General features: G+C 42.7%; 1 protein-coding gene across 1 annotated transcript in view; it reads right to left on the bottom strand.

Moving 5' to 3' along the window:
* The window catches only part of PLXDC2 (plexin domain containing 2), a 408,784-nt gene that overhangs the window by 36,328 nt on the left and 352,398 nt on the right, over positions 1–20,058 (bottom strand). The window contains exons 11-12 of the mRNA XM_077809446.1: positions 18,150–18,303; positions 16,400–16,438 (exon numbers count right to left, since the gene is read on the bottom strand). Coding sequence (XP_077665572.1) covers positions 16,400–16,438; positions 18,150–18,303 — 193 coding nt within the window. The remainder of the gene's footprint in view (positions 1–16,399; positions 16,439–18,149; positions 18,304–20,058) is intronic.

Genomic DNA, 20,058 nt, shown 5'->3' with positions numbered 1-20,058 from the left:
GTGAACCATTAAAATTTTCTACACACAAAACATAAGAGAGTAATTTTTTCTTTGTGGACAAAATCCTCTTAGATTTCCTCCTCACCTGCTCTGCTGTCGACTACTCCCATATCCCACTCAGACATAATCCTGTCTCAGTGTAGGGGGCTGGACTAGAGAGGTCCCCTCCAGCCCTCCATTTCTATGATTCTATCCCCCTTCTGTGGGCTTGCTATGAAACATGCAGGAGGGGAGCCCTGCTTTGATGGCCTCACAAGATCTATCAGAGATCTATCTATGGGTCCCCTACCTGGGTATTTTATGAGCTAATCCAAATTAAACTTTTGGTTCTTAATAAAACCAAACCAAACCAAACAAACAGTGAAATACCCAAACAAAACCTTTCTTTAAAAAAAAATTAAGGTTGAAATAGTATTTCAGCGTGAGTCCAGTTTAACACCAAAAATTATTAAGGGCTGATGCTATAACCCTTATTGACTTAAGTAGTCCCATTAAAGCCAATGGTAAAACTCCTGTTGGCATTAGTGTGACTAGTTAAAAGGACTACTCTGATGAGTAGACTTGCAGGATCAGGCCCTGATTTCATAACAGAGGAATACAAGTTGGGCATTGAAATTGGTTTCCTGTGAGTGCTTTAAAAATGCATTTGCTGTTAGGCCATGTGGCAATGCTATAATGTATTATTAATGATCATTCTAAAATAATGAATTTATTGGGCTATTCAGATGAATGAAAGACTATTCACATGAGTAACTGTAGTAGCATAAAGCACCGTCACATATTTACACTGATCTCTGGAACTAGTGAGTTAGCGTCCTATAGCAGTGGTTCTCAAAGCTGGTCCACCGCTTGTTTGGGGAAAGCCCCTGGCGGGCCAGACCCGTTTGTTTATCTGCCGCGTCCACAGGTTCGGCCAATCGCGGCTCCCACTGGCCACGGTTTGCCGCTCCAGGCCAATGGGGGCTGCGGGAAGCGACGCGGACCAAGGGATGTGCTGGCTGCCCTTCCCGCAGCCCTCACTGGCCTGGAGCAGCGAACCACGGCCAGTGGGAGCAGCGATTGGCCGAACCTGCAGACGCGGCGGATAAACAAACCGGTCCGGCCTGCCAGGGGCTTTCCCCGAACAAGCGGCGGACTGGCTTTGAGAACCACTGTCCTATAGTAATTTCAATGTTAAAGAAATAGAACGTACAATTCGTTTTTCAGGGTCTTTGTGTGAATATGCCACTTGGTAAAGGTTGGGGTTTTTTTGTTTTTGTTTTGTTGGTTTTGTCTTTGCTGATTTTCGGCTTGTTCCTGCTTTCCTTGAAGTCAATGATAGAACTCTGATTGGCACAATTTGCATGAGTAAGGACGAAAAAATGAATGTTTCAAGATTGGGTTTGATTTTTAAGCAAAGGATTGTAGCATGGAGATTGTGCTGGCTGAGAAACCATGCAGTACTTTTATTGTGTATTCGTAATACTAATGCAAAAGCAATAGTAATACCCGCATGTTCTTAATAAACAAGCTCTTTCCAGTACTGGCTTAGGAATATTAAAATATGTTAATACATTATTATGATTTTATGTATATAGCATCAAAGCGTGGTGGTGGTGGGGAAACTTTACACACACTTCAACTGACAGGTCAGATCACCAAAGAGCTCACAATCTAGAGTGCTGATCCTAAAGAGAGACACTAAAATAAGCAGAAATGACAGAGTACAGACAAAGAACAGGCCTGTCCTGGGGGAAGGTGCCATTTTTTTCATAATCATTTTTTCAAAGCAGATGGAAATGTACCCTTGCACCTTACATGGAAACTGCTGAGCTATGGAAGTTTTACAGATGAGCCCTTTGTCCCATAATCACACATGACAAAGGGTTTTAATCACACAATTATTATGGAATCAAAGAAATTGGAGACTTCTAAAGACCTATAGTTGTTAGGTCATTTGAGCATTGGCCTGCTAAACCCAGGGTTGTGAGTTCAATCCTTGAGGGGGCCATTTAGGGATCTGGGGCAAAAATTGGGGATCAGTCCTGCTTTGAGCAGAGGGTTGGACTAGATGACCTCCTGAGGTCCCTTCCAACCCTGATATTCTGTGATTCTATGATTTAATGCCTCACATGGCCAATGCACAGCTGCTTCCTATGAGCCCCTGTGTTTTATGAGAGAATGGAGCTGGTAGAGTATTCTCCAGGACAAAAAATCCACTCACCTGTTTGTGAAAAATAGCACAATCTGCAAATCTTGAAGTCTTGGGGAAAGAGGGATATGCTGAGAGCTGGGTTTAGGGGCTGTGTATTTTCTGCTTTTGGGGAAGCTGCAAGGTTACACCCTCAAACACTGGGAGATTTCAGTTCTGTATCTGAAGTTGAGACACTGAGCCCCTCTCACCACATTGCACTACAACCCCAGTCATCCATTCAAAATACTAATGCACCTAGGCTAACATCATTCCCACAGTGTTCTCTCCTAAGCTACTTCTTGCTCCCTACTTGGTCCAATTGCCCCCTTTCCCAGGAATTTCAGGAGATACCAAATAGCTGCTTCCCGGTAATAGAATCTTCTGGGAATCACCAGGCAAAGGTTCTTTCCCACATGTTCCCTCTCTTCCCACTGGGCAGAAATGCTCCTCCTAGTGCATAACACTTAGCTGTAAAGAAGTTGCAAGACAGCCCCAAGGATTGTTTAGTTACCACACATGGCTGATGGGGAACTATCTGCAGTCATCTCAGAAAACAGGTGGTTTAGGATCTTACAGGTTGGGAAAGCAGAGAGAGATTTACTGTTTGAAGAACCCTACAGAGAATCAAAGGAACATCCACAACAGTGCATTTACTGCTGTTGCAGCAACTTAATGCTCTCGACTTCCATCTTTCTTCACTGTAATGGAGTATGATGTCCTTGTTTTGGGTTTCAGCGGGGGCAGGGAGGAGGAAGGATAGCTCAGGAGTTTGAATTGGCCTGCTAAACCCAGGATTGTGAGTTCAATCCCTGAGGGGGCCATTTAGGGATCTGGGGCAAAAATTTGGGATTGGTCCTGCTTTGAGCAGGGGGTTGGACTAGATGACCTCCTGAGGTCCCTTCCAACCCTGATATTCTATGATTCTATGAAGTAATTCCCTTAGCATTCATTAATACTTTTGAGCTTTCTGCTTTACTGTTATTTGCTTGGCTGCACAAGGAGTAATAAATTTATGCAGAAGTGGATTAAGATTTATTGGGGACCAAGGCACAAAGAACTTTTGGGTCCCCCACACTCCTTCGCCATGGTGCCCCATCCCCTGCTCCTCCTCTCCCCCGAGGCCCTGCCTCTTAGCCAGGCCAGAAGCCAGAGCCAGGCAGTGGTAAAAGCTGTGGCAGCTGCCTAGGGAGACGGTTTGCTGTGGGGAGCCCAATGGTGCCAGAACCTTGTAAAAGTGTGTGTGTGTGGGGGGGGCAAGGCCAAATTGGCAGAGGAATACCCCGCATTGTCCCTGGACCCTGCTGCCTCCTCTCCATTGCCCCGAGCTCCTTTTCTTGGCATGGCACCCCAGGCTCACCCTGCTCCTTGCCTCTTGATCACAGCACCCCTCCCCCGACCATGGCCCCCCCGACCCGTGAGGCTGACCCTGTGTTCACCTTATTTCCAAACTCTACTGCCTTCCTAGATTGGCATCAGGATACACATGCCAACATTAAAACTCCCAGGCTCAGTGTAGAGTAAGATCGAAACAGCCAGCTACTAACATTAAGATTTATACTCCTCCTCTCGTGGCCAAAAATCATGCTCTCAGTATATTGGGATGCACCCAACAGGCCCAGAATGACAGGATTCACATTAGAGAGACAAGGTGGGTGATGTAAATATATTTTATTGGACCAGCTCCTGTTGGTGAGAGAGACAAGCTTTCGAACTTACAGATCTGAAGAAGAGTTCTGCATAAGCTTGGAAGCTTGTCTCTCCCCAAGAGAAGTTGCTCCAGTAAAAGATATTACCTCTCCCACCTTGCCTCGCTAATATCCTGGGTCCAACAGGGCTACAACAGCACTGCATACAAAAATGGAGGATTCACATTAGCAGCCCAGAGTGATCATCACACCAGGGCACTATTTTCAAGGTTCATATTTCTAGTATAACGCTGTTACGACACCACGGCACCAGCACAATGAGATACATATAGCAGGGTGTGGATGCACTCCTGGAGCCCCCCCAGTTGGCTGTGGCAGTAATCTGCCACTGCATTTGTGGTTAAGATAATGTCTTAAAACTATCTTTCCCCCTGCATGTAAGGGAGGAAAGATGGTCTTATTCAAGTACTACAAACTGTGACCCAGGAGATCTGGGTTCAATTTCTGGCTCTGCCACAGATTTTCTGTTTGACCATGGGCAAGTCACTCAGTTTCACTCAGTCTGTTCTGGACTGGAATCAAGAAGACCTGGAAGTAGCAAGCCCAAAGGGATTCTTTGTTCAGGATGCTGGACATGAACAGGCTCTGTAGTGCCATGGTTCTCTAGTTCAGTGCCTCTTAACCTTTCCAGACTACTGTACCCCTTTCAGATATCTGAATGATCTGGAGGATGGCGTGGATTGCACCCTCAGCAAGTTTGCAGATGACACTAAACTGGGAGGAGTGGTAGATATGCTGGAGGGTAGGGATAGGATACAGAGGGACCTAGACAAATTAGAGGAATGGCCAAAAGAAATCTGATGAGGTTCAACAAGGACAAGCGCAGCCTCCTGCACTTAGGACGGAAGAATCCCATGCACCACTACAGACTAGGGACCGAATGGCTAGGCAGCAGTTCTGCAGAAAAGGACCTAGGGGTTACAGTGGACGAGAAGCTGGATATGAGTCAACAGTGTGCCGTTGTTGCCAAGAAGACCAATGGCATTTGGGGCTGTATAAGTAGGGGCATTGCCAGCAGATCGAGGGACATGATCGTTCCTCTCTATTCAACATTGGTGAGGCCTCATCTGGAGTACTTGTCCAGTTTTGGGCCCCACACTACAAGAAGGATGTGCAAAAATTAGAAAGCGTCCAGCAGCGGGCAACAAAAATGATTAGGGGACTGTAACATATGATTTATGAGGAGAGGCTGAGGGAACTGGGATTGTTTAGTCTGCAGAAGAGAAGAATGAGGGGGGATTTGATAGCCGCTTTCAACTACCTGAAAGGGGGTTCCAAAGAGGATGGATCTAGATTGTTCTCAGTGGTAGTAGATGACAGAATGAGGAGTAATGGTCTCAAGTTGCAGTGGGGAGGTTTAGGTTGGATATTAGGAAAAACTTTTTCACTAGGAGGGTGGTGAAGCACAGGAATGCGTTACCTAGGGAGGTGGTGGAATCTTCTTCCTTAGAAGTTTTTAAGGTCAGGCTTTACAAAGCCCTGGCTGGGATGATTTAGTTGGGGTTTGGTCCTGCTTTGAGCAGGGGGTTGGACTAGATGACCTCCTGAGGTCCCTTCCAACCCTGATATTCTATGATTCTATGATTTGTCTTGTGTATGCCCAAGTTTCACCTCACTTAAAAACTACTTGCTTACAAAATCAGACATAAAAATACAAAAGTGTCACAGTCACATTATTACTGAAAAATTGCTTATTTTCTCATTTTTACCATATAATTATAAAATAAATCAGTTGGAATATAAATATTGTACTTACATTTCAGTGTACAGTATGTCACCTACTACAGGACAGGCCCAACAAAGAAAATAACAGAACGCCTCTAGCCATCACCTTCAGTTCCCAACTAAAACCTCTCCAACGCATCATCAAGGATCTACAACCTATCCTGAAGGATGACCCATCACTCTCACAGATCTTGGGAGACAGGCCAGTCCTTGCTTACAGACAGCCCCCCAACCTGAAGCAAATACTCACCAGCAACCACACACCACACAACAGAACCACTAACCCAGGAACCTATCCTTGCAACAAAGCCCGTTGCCAACTGTGTCCACATATCTATTCAGGGGACACCATCATAGGGCCTAATCACACCAGCCACACCATCAGAGGCTCATTCACCTGCACATCTACCAATGTGATATATGCCATCATGTGCCAGCAATGCCCCTCTGCCACGTACATTGGCCAAACTGGACAGTCTCTACGTAAAAGAATAAATGGACACAAATCAGATGTCAAGAATTGTAACATTCAAAAACCAGTCGGAGAACACTTCAATCTCTCTGGTCACTCGATTACAGACCTAAAAGGTGCAATTCTTCAACAAAAAAACTTCAAAAACAGACTCCAACGAGAGACTGCTGAATTGGAATTAATTTGCAAACTGGATACAATTAATTCAGGCTTGAATAGAGACTGGAAGTGGATGGGTCATTACACAAAGTAAAACTATTTCCCCATGTTTATTCCCCCCCTCCACTCCCCACTGTTCCTCAGACGTTCTTGTCAACTACTGGAAATGGCCCACCTTAATTATCACTACCAAAGGTTTCGCCCCCACCCCTGCTCTCCTGCTGGTAATCACTCTCTGGTTACAGTGTGTATGGTAACACCCATTGTTTCATGTTCTCTATGTATATAAATCTCCCCGCTGTATTTTCCACTGAATGCATCCGATGAAGTGAGCTGTAGCTCATGAAAGCTTATGCTCAAATAAATTTGTCAGTCTCTAAGGTGCCACAAGTCCTCCTTTTCTTTTTGTGAATACAGACTAACATGGCTGCTATTCTGAAACCTGTCAGTATATAGAACAGTATAAACAAGTCATTGTCCGTGTGAAATTTTAGTTTGTACTGACTTCGCCAGTGCTTTTTATGTCACCTGTTGTTAAACTAGGCAAACATCTAGATGAGTTGATGTACCCCCAAGAGTATGCGTACCCCTGGTTGAGAACCAGCACTATAGTTTGCTGGGTGCCAATGCTCTACTGGTATAGGCTAGTGGTGCAAACTACTGCATTGTTCTGCACTAGATTCACACCAAAACCTCCAGGGGCTTGTACTAGAAATAACTTTAGCCTGTCTGATGGGCTCAAAGGGACTCAATTGTGTTCTGTGTCATTTGGCCTGGCAAAGCACCTGCCTGCGCTCTTCATCCCCAAGGGAGTGTGGCTAGCTGGAGTAAGTGTGGCCAAGCACTGTCTCCTCTGTCCGCCAGTTGAGGTTAGGTACAGCTACTGGGCCTATGCATGATACCTTCTTTCTATAGCTGCCTCTAGTGCTCCCTGAGGCATTCATTATATTTTCCCTATGAAGACATAAAGCTTTACAGCACTTTTAACTCAGGGTGTATCTGCACTAGTCTTCCCTCCAAATTTTCCACAAACAACTGTGTAGCTCACCAATGGTAGCAAGGATGAGAAAGTTAGCATATACAGGGCTCCGAGCTGTACTGGTGAGAACAAAAGTGGGAAATTTTAAAGGAAAAGCATTCAGTCTGGACAGTGCCTAATTCTCCACTCCCCTATCTGCTCTCCAGCAAAACCCTTTGGCCTGGCTTACACATACAAGTTGCAGTAGTTTAATTAAATGGGTGGTGTTAAATTGATTCAGTCAGACCAGCACAACTGTGTGTGTGGTCTTACATCTGGTTTACAATAATAGATACGTCAGCAGCAGAGGCAAATTAAACCAGCATAAGCCAGGCTTAAATCGTGCTAAGTGTCTACACACAGATGTTTCACTTTAGCTAAATTGCTTAAACATTACACCACATCTTAAACCACTACAGTTTGTGTGTGTAGACAAGGCTTTTGTGGCAAAGCCAGAGTCTGACATGCATTCTCTGCATAGAAAATAACAATGGCTTTATTTTTTGGGAAGACTTTGTAGATATATGTATTGACTCTCTGGGTAATTTATCCCTTATTTCCCATATTTACTGTGAGGATAACTGCAGTCAGAAGATGATGACAGCAAAACTGGTGAGCAGTGAAGATATGAAAATTCTAGAGAAAATCCACATACTTTAGCTTAAGGCTCTTTTGGGCACTCCCCAAAGCACCAGGAAGCAAACTGAAGTGAAAGCAATTTATCAGACCTACTAGATTAAATTTCCTGAAAGTAAAGATTATTAATCTGTGATGTTGTTTCTCCAGGATGGATGAGTTCAGCACTTTTTCCTCTGGCTGAGAATTTAAACTAGTCCTTGGACAAGCAGGTTGGATTTAAAGCGTACAGCTCACATTTGTTGAACCAAACAGTACCTCATGCCTAAGAGCCTTATAATTAACAAGGATTGAACCATAAAAAAATTGAACAACACTTGAAAATATACAAGACCATTTTTTTGTTGCATAAATGTTATAGTGGTGACAAGTTAATTACCATCCCGTTAAAAGATCTTGTGCTGGATTACAGTTCGACAAGTCATTATTTTTATTTCCAAATAATAAAGCACAGCCTCAGTAACTCATGGCACCATGCAAAATTACTGCTGCATTATCCGTGACTAGGAATATAATTAATTCCTGTCACCATTGCAGAGGATACTTACAATTTTTAAGTAAAATTATTTAGGTATTGCAGTGAAATATTGAGAATTTATTTTATAAAAGGAACAGCTGTCAAGCTCCATATCTCAGAAAACAGAGTTGGCACAGAACAGACTCATTTTACAAAACATTACGGCTAAAAATATCAAGATCCTCCTGCCCCCATTTTGTAAGCATTAGCTGTGTTTGGACTGCATTAAGAGTTCCTAGGCAGCACACTCATGCCATGTATCTGCCATGCTTTGTGCTAAACCAGTGCTTGTCTTTAAGGGTTAAGGAGGAATTTTTCGAATGCTGCTGATGGGGATTGTAAATGTTTGTTTCACTTTTCCTTGAGTTCCGTGCATGTCAGAAGGCTGTGAGTGGTTGGTTTTGTCAGGATTTGAATGGTGGTGATTGATTTTGATCTTTATGAACATGTCAATTTAGCTGTGTCATCTTCTTAGGTTCTGAGTCCTCTGCAGTACTGGTGCATGTTGGGGTTCTAGCTTATCCCACACCTGATTATATTGCCAGGAATAATGATTGGTAGAATACGGAGAAGCACTTTTAAAACTGAGCATAGGTTAGAGGTATCCATCACTCACGCCCAATTGTTAACATGAAGAAAGGACTGGTTGGGAGAATGATTCCAAACAAGTATTGATAACCTCTGGGGCTTCATGTGGCCACTGTTTATTTGAGGCACAATGCCTCCAGGAACTCCTGGTAGGATGGTCCCGCTCTGCGTTGCTCACAACTCAGCCGATGGCTGGCACTCATTGTTTGTACTTGCTTTAGTAATTGCCAGCGTAACCCATCAATCAGTGGGTACATCTTCGCTTTGTCTGGGAGCAAGCCTCCCAGCCTGGGTATAGATTAGTGGTAGTGGGGCTCTCACTTGTGTACTAAAATAGCAGCACAGACATTGCAGTGCCAGTGGCGGCTCGGGCTAGCCACATGAGGTCAACCCTACCCCTTGGGTCCAAGCTCACTTCCAGCTGCAATGTAGACATACCCAGTACATATAACATGTTCCCCTCTGGGTCTGATACACAGAGAATGTGAGACTGTTACAGCCCCCAGCTATGCAGGCAGGCTCCTTAGCTCAAGCTGTAAAGTCTCAGCTTTGGAGGTCTCTGTTTGCTAAGATGGATGCTGCCATCCTCTTATCTAGTAGATACCTAGATCTAACAGCAGCCAGAGGTATTTTCTTTAATAGACTATATATTTCCCCTTTAATGCCTTTGGTTCATACATAGGCTGTTTTGGGAAGGAAGAACGTTGCTCACAGCCGCATGCTACTGTAGATTTCCCATTACCCTTTCTCAGGAAACAGTGGCTTCTTCTTCCAAGCACATAGACTGAAATTGTACAACCAATGAACTGCAGTTAGCAAAACATTTGGAGTTTATAGTCCAGCTCTAACTATGTTTCATATAAAACTGAAGAAAACAGGAGTGCTCTGGGATGTATGCAAGACCCTATTCCAACTTTAACTAGTCTAGAGAATTTGATTATGTGAACGAATTCATTACTTGGAAGTGCTAGAGGAGAAATGGCTTGATAATTGGTTGGGCTGAGACTGCTGAGATAGCAAAGTGGAGATATCCAGCGGCACAGGGCATTTGTTAGCTTAAGTAAATATGCAAATTTACCTCGATCAAAGGCGGACAAACTTTTTGGCCTGAGGGCCACAGAGGGTTTCCAAAATTGTATGGAGGGCCAGTTAGGGGAGGCTTTGCCTCCCCAAACAGCCAGGCGTGGCCCGGCCCCCGACCCCTATCCAAACCCCCCTGCTTCTTGCCGTCTGATGCCCTCTCCCTCCGCCCCGCCCGGGACTCCTACCCTATCCAACCCCCCCGTTCCCTGTCCCCTGATGGCCCCCCGGGGACTTCTGCCTTATCCACCACCCACTGCTCCCTGTCCCCTGACCGCCCCGGACCTCCCGCCCCTGCATGTCCCCCGCTGCCCCAACCAACCCCTCCTCTCCTTCCTGACTGCCCCCCAGGACCCCTGCCCCCATTCAACCCCCCTGTTCCCTGCCCTCTGACCGCCTCAACTCCTATCCACACCCCAGCCCCCTGACCACCCCCTCAAACTTCCCTGCTCTCTATCCAACCCCTCCCCCCCCAGCTCCTTACCACACTGCCTGGAGCACCAGCGGCCACGCCATGCCCTTCAGCTGCGCTGCCCCAAGAGCTCTCAGCCCCGCTGCCCAGAGCACAGCACCGGCAGCGCAGTGAGCTGAGGCTGCTGGGGAAGGGGAACAGCAGGGGAGGGGCCGGGGACTAGCCTCCTGGGCCAGGAGCTCAGGGGCCAGGCAGGAGGGTCCCGTGGGCCGGATGTGGCCCGCGGGCCATAGTTTGCCCACCTCTGACCTAGATTCTTGGTTTCACATCACAAATGACAAGTTATTTTTGATTTGTTAAAAGACCACTAAAGTATGTGCACAAGACAATTTTCCTTCTGGTTTATTTGATAGTCTGGGTGGCTAATTGCTATTCACAAAGCCCCACCTACCTGTCCTTATCCTATTAATACACTACCCCCCTCCATACCCCTCTTTTTCTTATCTTTGAGCTCTGGTAGCATCTCTCTATTTTTTCTGATTGCTGTTTCCATCACTAATGACACAGTCCTAAAGCTGCTTATTGATAAGACTGGTTTTAAACAAACACAGCACAGCATCAATAAAACAAAGAACAGTTGGATGTTGCGTCAAGTTTCCACTGGGGAAATTCTTTGCTGCCATGAACTGCATAAACTCTGCAATTATGTCAGAACTCAAATGTTTTTAAACAGCGAGAAACTCAGGGTTAGACTTATAAAAATGGACTAAATTGTAGAGCCAAATCCCATTTGGAGTTTTGCCAAAATTCAGACTAGCGCTAATACCCTCCCCTACCCCTCCCCTCCCCTCTCAGCAAATTTGCGGATGATACTAAACTGGGAGGAGTGGTAGATACGCTGGAGGGCAGGGATAGGATACAGAAGGACCTAGACAAATTGGAGGATTGGGCCAAAAGAAATCTGATGAGGTTCAATAAGGATAAGTACGGGGTCCTGCACTTAGGATGGAAGAATCCAATGCACCGCTACAGACTAGGGACCGAATGGCTAGGCAGCAGTTCTGCGGAAAAGGACCTAGGGGTGACAGTGGACGAGAAGCTGGATATGAGTCAGCAGTGTGCCCTTGTTGCCAAGAAGGCCAATGGCATTTTGGGATGTATAAGTAGGGGCATAGCGAGCAGATCGAGGGACGTGATCGTTCCCCTCTATTCGACATTGGTGAGGCCTCATCTGGAGTACTGTGTCCAGTTTTGGGCCCCACACTACAAGAAGGATGTGGATAAATTGGAGAGAGTCCAGCGAAAGGCAACAAAAATGATTAGGGGTCTAGAACACATGACTTATGAGGAGAGGCTGAGGGAGCTGGGATTGTTTAGCCTGCAGAAGAGAAGAATGAGGGGGGATTTGATAGCTGCTTTCAACTACCTGAAAGGGGGTTCCAAAGAGGATGGTTCTAGACTGTTCTCAATGGTAGCAGATGACAGAACGAGGAGTAATGGTCTCAAGTTGCAGTGGGGGAGGTTTAGATTGGATATTGGGAAAAACTTTTTCACTAAGAGGGTGGTGAAACACTGGAATGCGTTACCTAGGGAGGTGGTAGAATCTCCTTCCTTAGAGGTTTTTAAGGTCAGGCTTGACAAAGCCCTGGCTGGGATGATTTAACTGGGAATTGGTCCTGCTTCGAGCAGGGGGTTGGACTAGATGACCTTCAGGGGTCCCTTCCAACCCTGATATTCTATGATTCTATGATTCTATGATTCTCGTAGGAAAAGACTTGGAAAAGGAAGACTGAACCATGGCTTTTTGACTCCTTGGCCTACAGGTGTACTTGGCATCAGAGCTGATTAGCCAGAGGGTAGGGGTACTATTTCTTTTGGGCAAGCTACGATCTGAGGGAATAACAACAAAGCCATGACCTGTGGATCTTATCCTGTGCAGGGTCCACCTCCCTGAAATAGTAGTAATATGGCTCTTGAATGTACCACGCTATCACTAACTGAGCAATTCTTAGCATCTTTTTTGAATCATGCAGAAACTTAGTATGTTAAAAGAAAATACTTTTTAGATAATGATTAGCAGGTGTCAGTATAATAAACATAATCATAGGTTTCAACTGGAGTTTAGGGTGCACAAGAAGGGAAGGACTGGGCCCTATCCAATGTTTATTGTTATGTTTGCATAAATTTAGACTGGGATTTTCAAAGGCAGTTAGGTGCCCAAATTCCAATGGGAGTTGGAAATATGTGTTAACTACTTATGCTAAACAATCTGTTCCACCTTGTATTTAGCTATGACACCTTGAGTACATTTCCCAGTCCTGAAGAAGAGCTCAGAGAAAGCTCAAAAGCTTGTCTATTTTGCCAACAGAAGTTGGTCCAATAAAAGATATTACCTTATCCACCTTGTTTCTCTAAAACCCTTAGGCTCCATTGCAAAAGTCCAGTCTTATATTACTTTTTAATAAACACTGTATTGTACCAAATATATGCAACAGTATTCACGTCTTTTTCCCAAGACTGCAAAACTTGATTTTGTTTGACGTCCATCTGCATACTACACACACTGTATTTCACCCTATACAAAAGACTAGCAGATGTCTTATACAACACTCACTTCCAGCTAAAACATGGCTTTGAGAGCTTAAGTAGGACGTAAGTGGCATGGGGCGTGTCTACAAAATGCAAAGAAAACCCTGTGGTGCTGAATCTCAGAGCCTGGGTCAAATTACTTGGGATCACGGAGCTCGGGTTATTTATAAGAATGTGGACAGTCCTGCTTAGGCTGGAGCCTGGGATCTGAAACGTGGCAAGGGGTGACGGTCTCAGAGCCTGGGCTCCTGCTCAAGCAGGAATGTCTACACTGATATGTTTAGCCTCTCAGCCTGATCCCTGCAAATTGACTTGGGCTCTGAGACTTGACATCAAGGGTTTTTCTTTGCAATACAGACATGCTCATACAGGCCTTTTGTTGGTCTTCGCTCAATGGCGAATTTCACAGTAGCATATCAGAGAGGATGAATTTGTGAAGGTTGGTAGTTCTCAATGGAAGTTTATTCTTTAAGAAGATATTCTGACTAATGGAAAATGGCAACGGTTGGTCTCATGGCCATTGCCTTATACATAAATCCTATTTTTCTCAGTGCTCAAACTCAAGACAAGTGAAGAATCTACAGCTAGCAGATCACGGTAATGAGCTATCTAAAAAGGTCAAAACAAATATATAGAACTCTGGGACAATTATCTGTTGTTTTCATCTAAATTCAGTTTGAACTAGTTCAATGAAAAAGGGGCTCACTCAATCATAAATAATTTTAAACTAGAAAAGCTTAGTTCATCCTACGTGAACCAAACTATTTAAATTCCATTTTTAGCTTCCCTGAATGAGTGATTCTAAATCACGCACCCAAGAATTCTCAACATGAAAGGGCTATTACTGTATCATTATTGCCAGCTGCCTGCTTCTTTTATGAAAAATTAGGTAGCTGTTTTTGAAATATGTTAGCTTTGGTACACATGAAGTTAAAGGAAAATAAGAACAACAATGGATTGAAGGGCTTTTATAACATAAAATATAAAAAAGCAATGCTATTATACAAGAACATCTTAATTTTCCTAAACTTTTAAACCACATTTTTCAAGTTTGAAAACTTTTAAGAGAATGAAGAGTTAACAAGTGTGACATTAAGCTAGCCGACTGTAAAAAATCCTTAGACGTGCATACGGGTAACTGGCAGTAATGGAAGAACAAATGCAGAAGAAATAGATAAAAGCTAAATTGGAATTAATGGTAAAAGGTGCCACACAAGGTTATATATGAATGGGTATAACACTAAATTACAAGTGATTTTCTCATATAACTAAAAGGTCAGGGCAGTTTGACCTACAACTGGAGTCTCCTTTAAAATTTTAATTTAGTTACTCCTTGATAAAATTTGGCCTCAAAAGTTCCAGTCAAAGGGGAAATGCAGAATTTATACAGAATCCTTTTGTTGTACCTAACCATCTATTGACTGTTATCATCCAAGGACACATCTAGCTATAGGCCCTTATTGATCAGATATAGCTTAGTTTTCCATTACAAAAGGTTCACTTTGATTTGAGTTTTACAGGATCTAGTTTGGAAAGGCTAAAGACTCTGTATTTGGTTGACCTGGAAACTTCTACTCTTTATGAAAGGCTGACAAATCACAGCATATCAAAGAACAAACCTGTGGCTACAGAGGTTTTATCAGAGCCTAATCTAAGGGCTATTGTAAAACTCAATGCATAATTGAAGATTCATGAAGAACAACTTCCCAGATTAAAAGCTAGGTTTATTATGTGAATGAGAAATCCTGCTGAATGACTTTGCTTCCATACTGTTTGAAGTCCATATCACCACCTTCATTTTTATTTCAAGAACTAAACCAAGAAAAGTGAATCTATAGCTGCTGGTTTCTATTTCTGAAATCAAGCAGCTTTATGCACTGAAACTGCCTACCTAGGCTTAAAGAAAACCATACCACAAAGTCTACCAAGGGACTACATCTGAGTTCTTCCTCTTGGTTTTGTACGTTTTGCTCTCTGTTTCAGAGATTTCCTTCTCAGATCTTAGGCAAGAGGAGGAAAGCCAAATACAGTGTTTGAAGTAAGTCCCCCAGTGTGGGAGAGAACTGGAATTTATGTTTTAAAAATATATTGATTGGGTTTGATGTAATTTTATATTATTATGCTCTTTAAGAAGATGAGCATTGAAGCATTTGTTTTGACAAAACAAAGTGTAATAACTTCAAAAACAAACAAGGGAAAGAACAGGTCAAATGTGGGGCTGACCAACCATAGCAGTATCCCTTTTAATAAAGTTTTAAATGGTTAATTTGTAAGTTACCTTATTCAGAGTTTCCAGTTATATTTCAAATCCATGCCAATTAACAACAAATGAACAGCCCTGCATGAGGCAAAGTTCAATACTTTCCTAGCTGTGCTGTTGCTATTGATAGTGAGGTGAAGATGTTATCCAGACAGATGAGTGACTGGAAAAACGATTCAGAGGGGGATATTTAACTTATGAGAGGAGGAGAACTAAATAAAAAATCCCCTCATGGATATCACTGGTGAACCAAGCAGCAAAAAATCAATCCAGAATGTCAGGGGCCATATGGACACCACACATTCTTTCAAGCCTAAGACAACTGTAAAAGGTAACTAATATCAACAGTAAAGCTTCCCTTTACATCAGTGCAGGTCCAGTGCATTTCGTCACGCAGAACAAATCAGCATTCACTCTGAGGGTCTGATCCAAACCCACTGAAGTCAATGGGAGTCTTTCTAATGGCTTCAATGAGCTATGTTTAGTGACTCAATGCTACTTCTCTTGAAGTCAATGGCAAAACTCTCAACAATTCCAAAGGGAGCATGAACTGAGATGCTGATACTGCCAGGAGGACTGTGGGGTGTGGTCTCTTGAAGAGCCCCATTGAAAAGGGTCCATAATATTATATGCCTAATCAGAGAATACATGTGGATAGCAACTGTAATCTGTGATAAATACAAATACTGTAGCTTATAGTATCTTATATAGACCACATCACAACAGAACAAATATATGAATACTGCTATTAAAAAACCATCACCAGCCCCACTCCCCATATCATCTTCTCCCCTAGATTTTTGCCTTTAATAGATCGTCTTTTTGGATGCTAAAGTTATTTTACTGTTACACTAATGAGTTATAAAGACAGTTGTAAACATTTAATTTACTAAGCAGTTGCTTAGCCTTTTTACCCTGGTACTGTGCCATAGAGATGTGGATAATTTAAGTCCCTTGGGGGCCTGGTATTTCTACACTCTGATTTAGATTAATTAAGCTGAGCAGGCTGTAGTTATGTAACCTATTGACATTGTTTACACACACACACAAAAATCACCTCTTACCTCCATTATCTTTTAGGTGCAGTGCTATCTTGGTATCATCTAAAAAAGAAATTCACCATTACTAACACAGGAAACCTAGTTTAATTAGGTCATAGATCTCTTTAATGATATTCTAATGTCCAACAGATTTAACCATCAGAATAGAATTTGGTGTTCTACTCATATAGGGCTTGATCCTCTTGCCTTCACACTGAGTAGTACCTTACTCCTCTAATAGTACTAAGACATCTAAAGGACTATCAGTGGAGTAAGGTAGAATTCAAAACGAATAAAGGGATGAGGATCTAGCCCATAGCTTTTAAAAGCACCTTTACCACCTTTACCTATGTAATATAAGTATGATTACTTGTATGACTGACTCTGTAGGTCACATGACATATTCAGGACTCAGGTAGCAGCTGACAGTAAAAAAACCCAAAACAATTATTAACTGTTCCCATAAGAAATCATTGGAAAAATATACCCATTTCAAAGTCTCTATATATTTCCAGATTTCTTTTATTACTTGTATATTTGATGAGCCAAATATCTGGGGCATTATTAGCAAATGAGCATTCAAGAATAAAGCTACAAATCCTTCAGTGTCAGCTTCTAAACTTTTCTTGCTGCTTTGCTGCAATGAAAGCCAGTCCTTTTCATCAATAGACTCCCACCTTGTAACATCTTCAGTTTTAGGCTTAACACTTGAATATCTTAGAAGCTAGAAATGTTCCTGCCAGAATCTATTAAAAAATTCTGACCACACTGTACAGCTTCCCATATATTAACAGGCAATTCTGCTAGAAGAAGAGTTGCCATGATATTTTATAGTTGCTACTTGATTCATTTTAGGTAGCTTTTCAATCCAGCTGAACTTCTACCAGATGCAGGAGGCTAGAATATCTTATCTGCAGGATGGCAAGGTTTAAGCTCTGAAATCAGAGGAACAGCTACAAATGTGAGTTCCCACATTATCTCTCAATCCTGTTACTTTGCATTGGGACCCTAAAGAAAAGGGTCTTTCTGGAAAAGAATAGTGCAGTCAGTACTGGCGCAAAAGGTTAGTGCCAAATTTCAAAAGAAATCTTTAATTTTGAGTGTCTCTGTTTTCAGGTGGCCAACATTGGACCCTCAGGACCTGTTCCAAAGCTCTCTGAAGTCAATAATGCAAGTCTCTCCATTGACTTCCATGGGCTTTGCTTCGGGCCCATAAGACCTGATTTTTCCGACGAGCACCAATAACCTCCTAAGCTTCATAATTGTAAATTCTTTGAAATGTTGACTGTCTTTAACCATATGTCTGTACACCACCTCGCACAATAGAGCCTTCAACCCTGCTGGGACCTCTAGGTGTTACTGTAATACAAATAACTCCAACTGAACATAGTGGGAGCAGAGAATTGGCAGTCTCTGCAGAGACAAAGGCCAAGACAGCAGTAGTGGCAGCCAGGATGTAGCAGTTAGAATTAAGAAGCTGAGGCAGGGCTGTTTGAAGACACAGGGTTTGTGTCGTTGGTCTAAGAAGAAAAATTAGGGCTTTGGTTTTCATCACTATCCAAGCTTCTTGTTTTGGAAACATTCAAAGGCCTTCAGATATTTGCTCCATGCTAAGTCTTCTCCCTCCAAAAAACAAAAATAAACAAACAAACCAAACAAATACTCCTGCCTCCTCCCCCCCACAAACTTAAAAGATCAAAAGATTTGTTTTCTCTTTTACATTGTAACTAAGACAACTTTGTATTATGGACTAAAGCATTTCATGGTAAGCCACCTTCTGTGGGCAGGCTGGTTGGCAGGTGGGATGTAGTGGCTCCTCTGGTGGTGGTTAAAACTCTGAACCTCGTGGTAGTTGGCTGGAGGGAAGTGGTGGTATGGGGGGGCTTCTCAGTTGTGTCCACATTCTTCTCACAGACCTTATCTTTCGACTATTGAGAAACACCAAAAACAAGCCAGAAGAAAATTAGTTTTCAGTGGAGACCATTTGTCACTAAACTAAAAGTTGGAGTATGGACAAACTGCCAAGCCAGAAAGAATGAAAATGGAAACTAAATCAAGGAATATTTGGAGAGTTTATTTATTTATTTTTAAGGTAAAATACTCTGCACAGGTTTCAGTAGAATGACAGGTATTCAATTGAACTGGAAAATTGGCAGTGCCTAACCTGCTGATGACAAAGCTGTGAAGGCTCTGAATACCAAATGTATATTATTACTGCCACAAAGTTTTAACGTCTAAATTCATCACTAGGAAGTTATGTTTTGGGAGGGGGTTGTTCTTTTTGCTATTGTAGTTGGAATGCACACCTCAATCAATCTTTTTTTCTGGGTGCCATAAAACATGTCAGAGCAAGATACATGTCTGGGTAAAATAAAAATACAGAAAATATGGTATAGCACAGAAAATAAGGTGTAGTTAATTGTAATTTTTAATTAATTACATTTTCCTTGGAAATTACCAAAGACAATAATAATGATATATATAAAATAGCTTTCCATATAAATAGTTAACTTTACTTTTTATTTTTATATAATAAATCGCATATGTGAATATGTGCATATGTATACACACACATACACATGTACACATTTTTAACTCAAGGTGACATTTATATATTCAGTAGGAGTAAAGATTAAAACCTTTTTTGTTTTGTTTTCTTTGCAGTGCATCTATAACACAGTTTTGCAGAAAAATATTTCCAGCCAACAGCAGCAAATATATGAACTACCCCCGCCTCACACCCGACATACATCATCCAGTTCAGAGAGTTGTGAACTCTGCTTCCTGGCAGTGTGTTCATCTCAGTGAAATGTGAACTTCAAAAACAAGTGTGTATTGTTTCACTTTTGACATGCATGGTTATTTTCTTGTCCTCTCTTCCCTCTACCCTTTCTTTCATAAGAGCAAACTAGGAAATTAAATGAAAAAAACAACAACACCCTAATACTATCCCCAAAACAAACAACCCTTCCACCATCTTCCATCTGCACCTACAAAAACCCAACCCAAGCCCTTATGTTAATATTATATATTTAAATAGAAAAAAATCCCCAGGAGATGCCAAATATAAGTTTGCTCTCAGTCACAAAACACAGTAACTCATTCAAATTCAATACCATGTTAGTAATATTTTTGATAAGTAGGTCAGGTATTATGTGTATATCTAAATATATAGGGCCAGAAAGAGTGCATCCTCTATAGGTGCCCCAGGGAGGGAGGGGGCATGAGTATCTCTTCTCTCCCCCCTTTGCAGCTCACTGAAAGAGGCCTTGTGCTCTGGGAATGCAAGCCTTGCTAGTACAGATCTCGGCAAAGAGGAGAGAGGTCGCTAGCTAGCAGAACTGGATGGGTGCAGAGAAGAGCTGTGGACACATTCTGCCCAAGCAGCCAGGGTCCACCAGCATTCCCCAGAGCCCAGGAAGGCATTGTATATGGCTGAGGCAAAATGCCTCCCAGAGGTCCTCGTGGGGTGTGGTCACACTGTGTGACTCACAACACAGGCCTGTGGCCATCAGTATCCTTCAATCTGAGACCATTCTGTGAGGTTCCGCCCCATAGTGATAGATTTACTAGTAGCCTTAATTGCATGTTCTCAAAAAGTTACCTCTCTGAGCACTAAACCTCTGAGGGCAACCCCATCACTAGACTTTCAGTTTGCAAATTGCAAAGCTGAAGCTACAAGC

Source organism: Eretmochelys imbricata, chromosome 2 (assembly GCF_965152235.1).
Source record: "Eretmochelys imbricata isolate rEreImb1 chromosome 2, rEreImb1.hap1, whole genome shotgun sequence".
In the NCBI taxonomy this organism is placed as follows: domain Eukaryota; kingdom Metazoa; phylum Chordata; order Testudines; family Cheloniidae; genus Eretmochelys; species Eretmochelys imbricata.
This window is presented reverse-complemented; position numbering and strand designations above follow the sequence as displayed.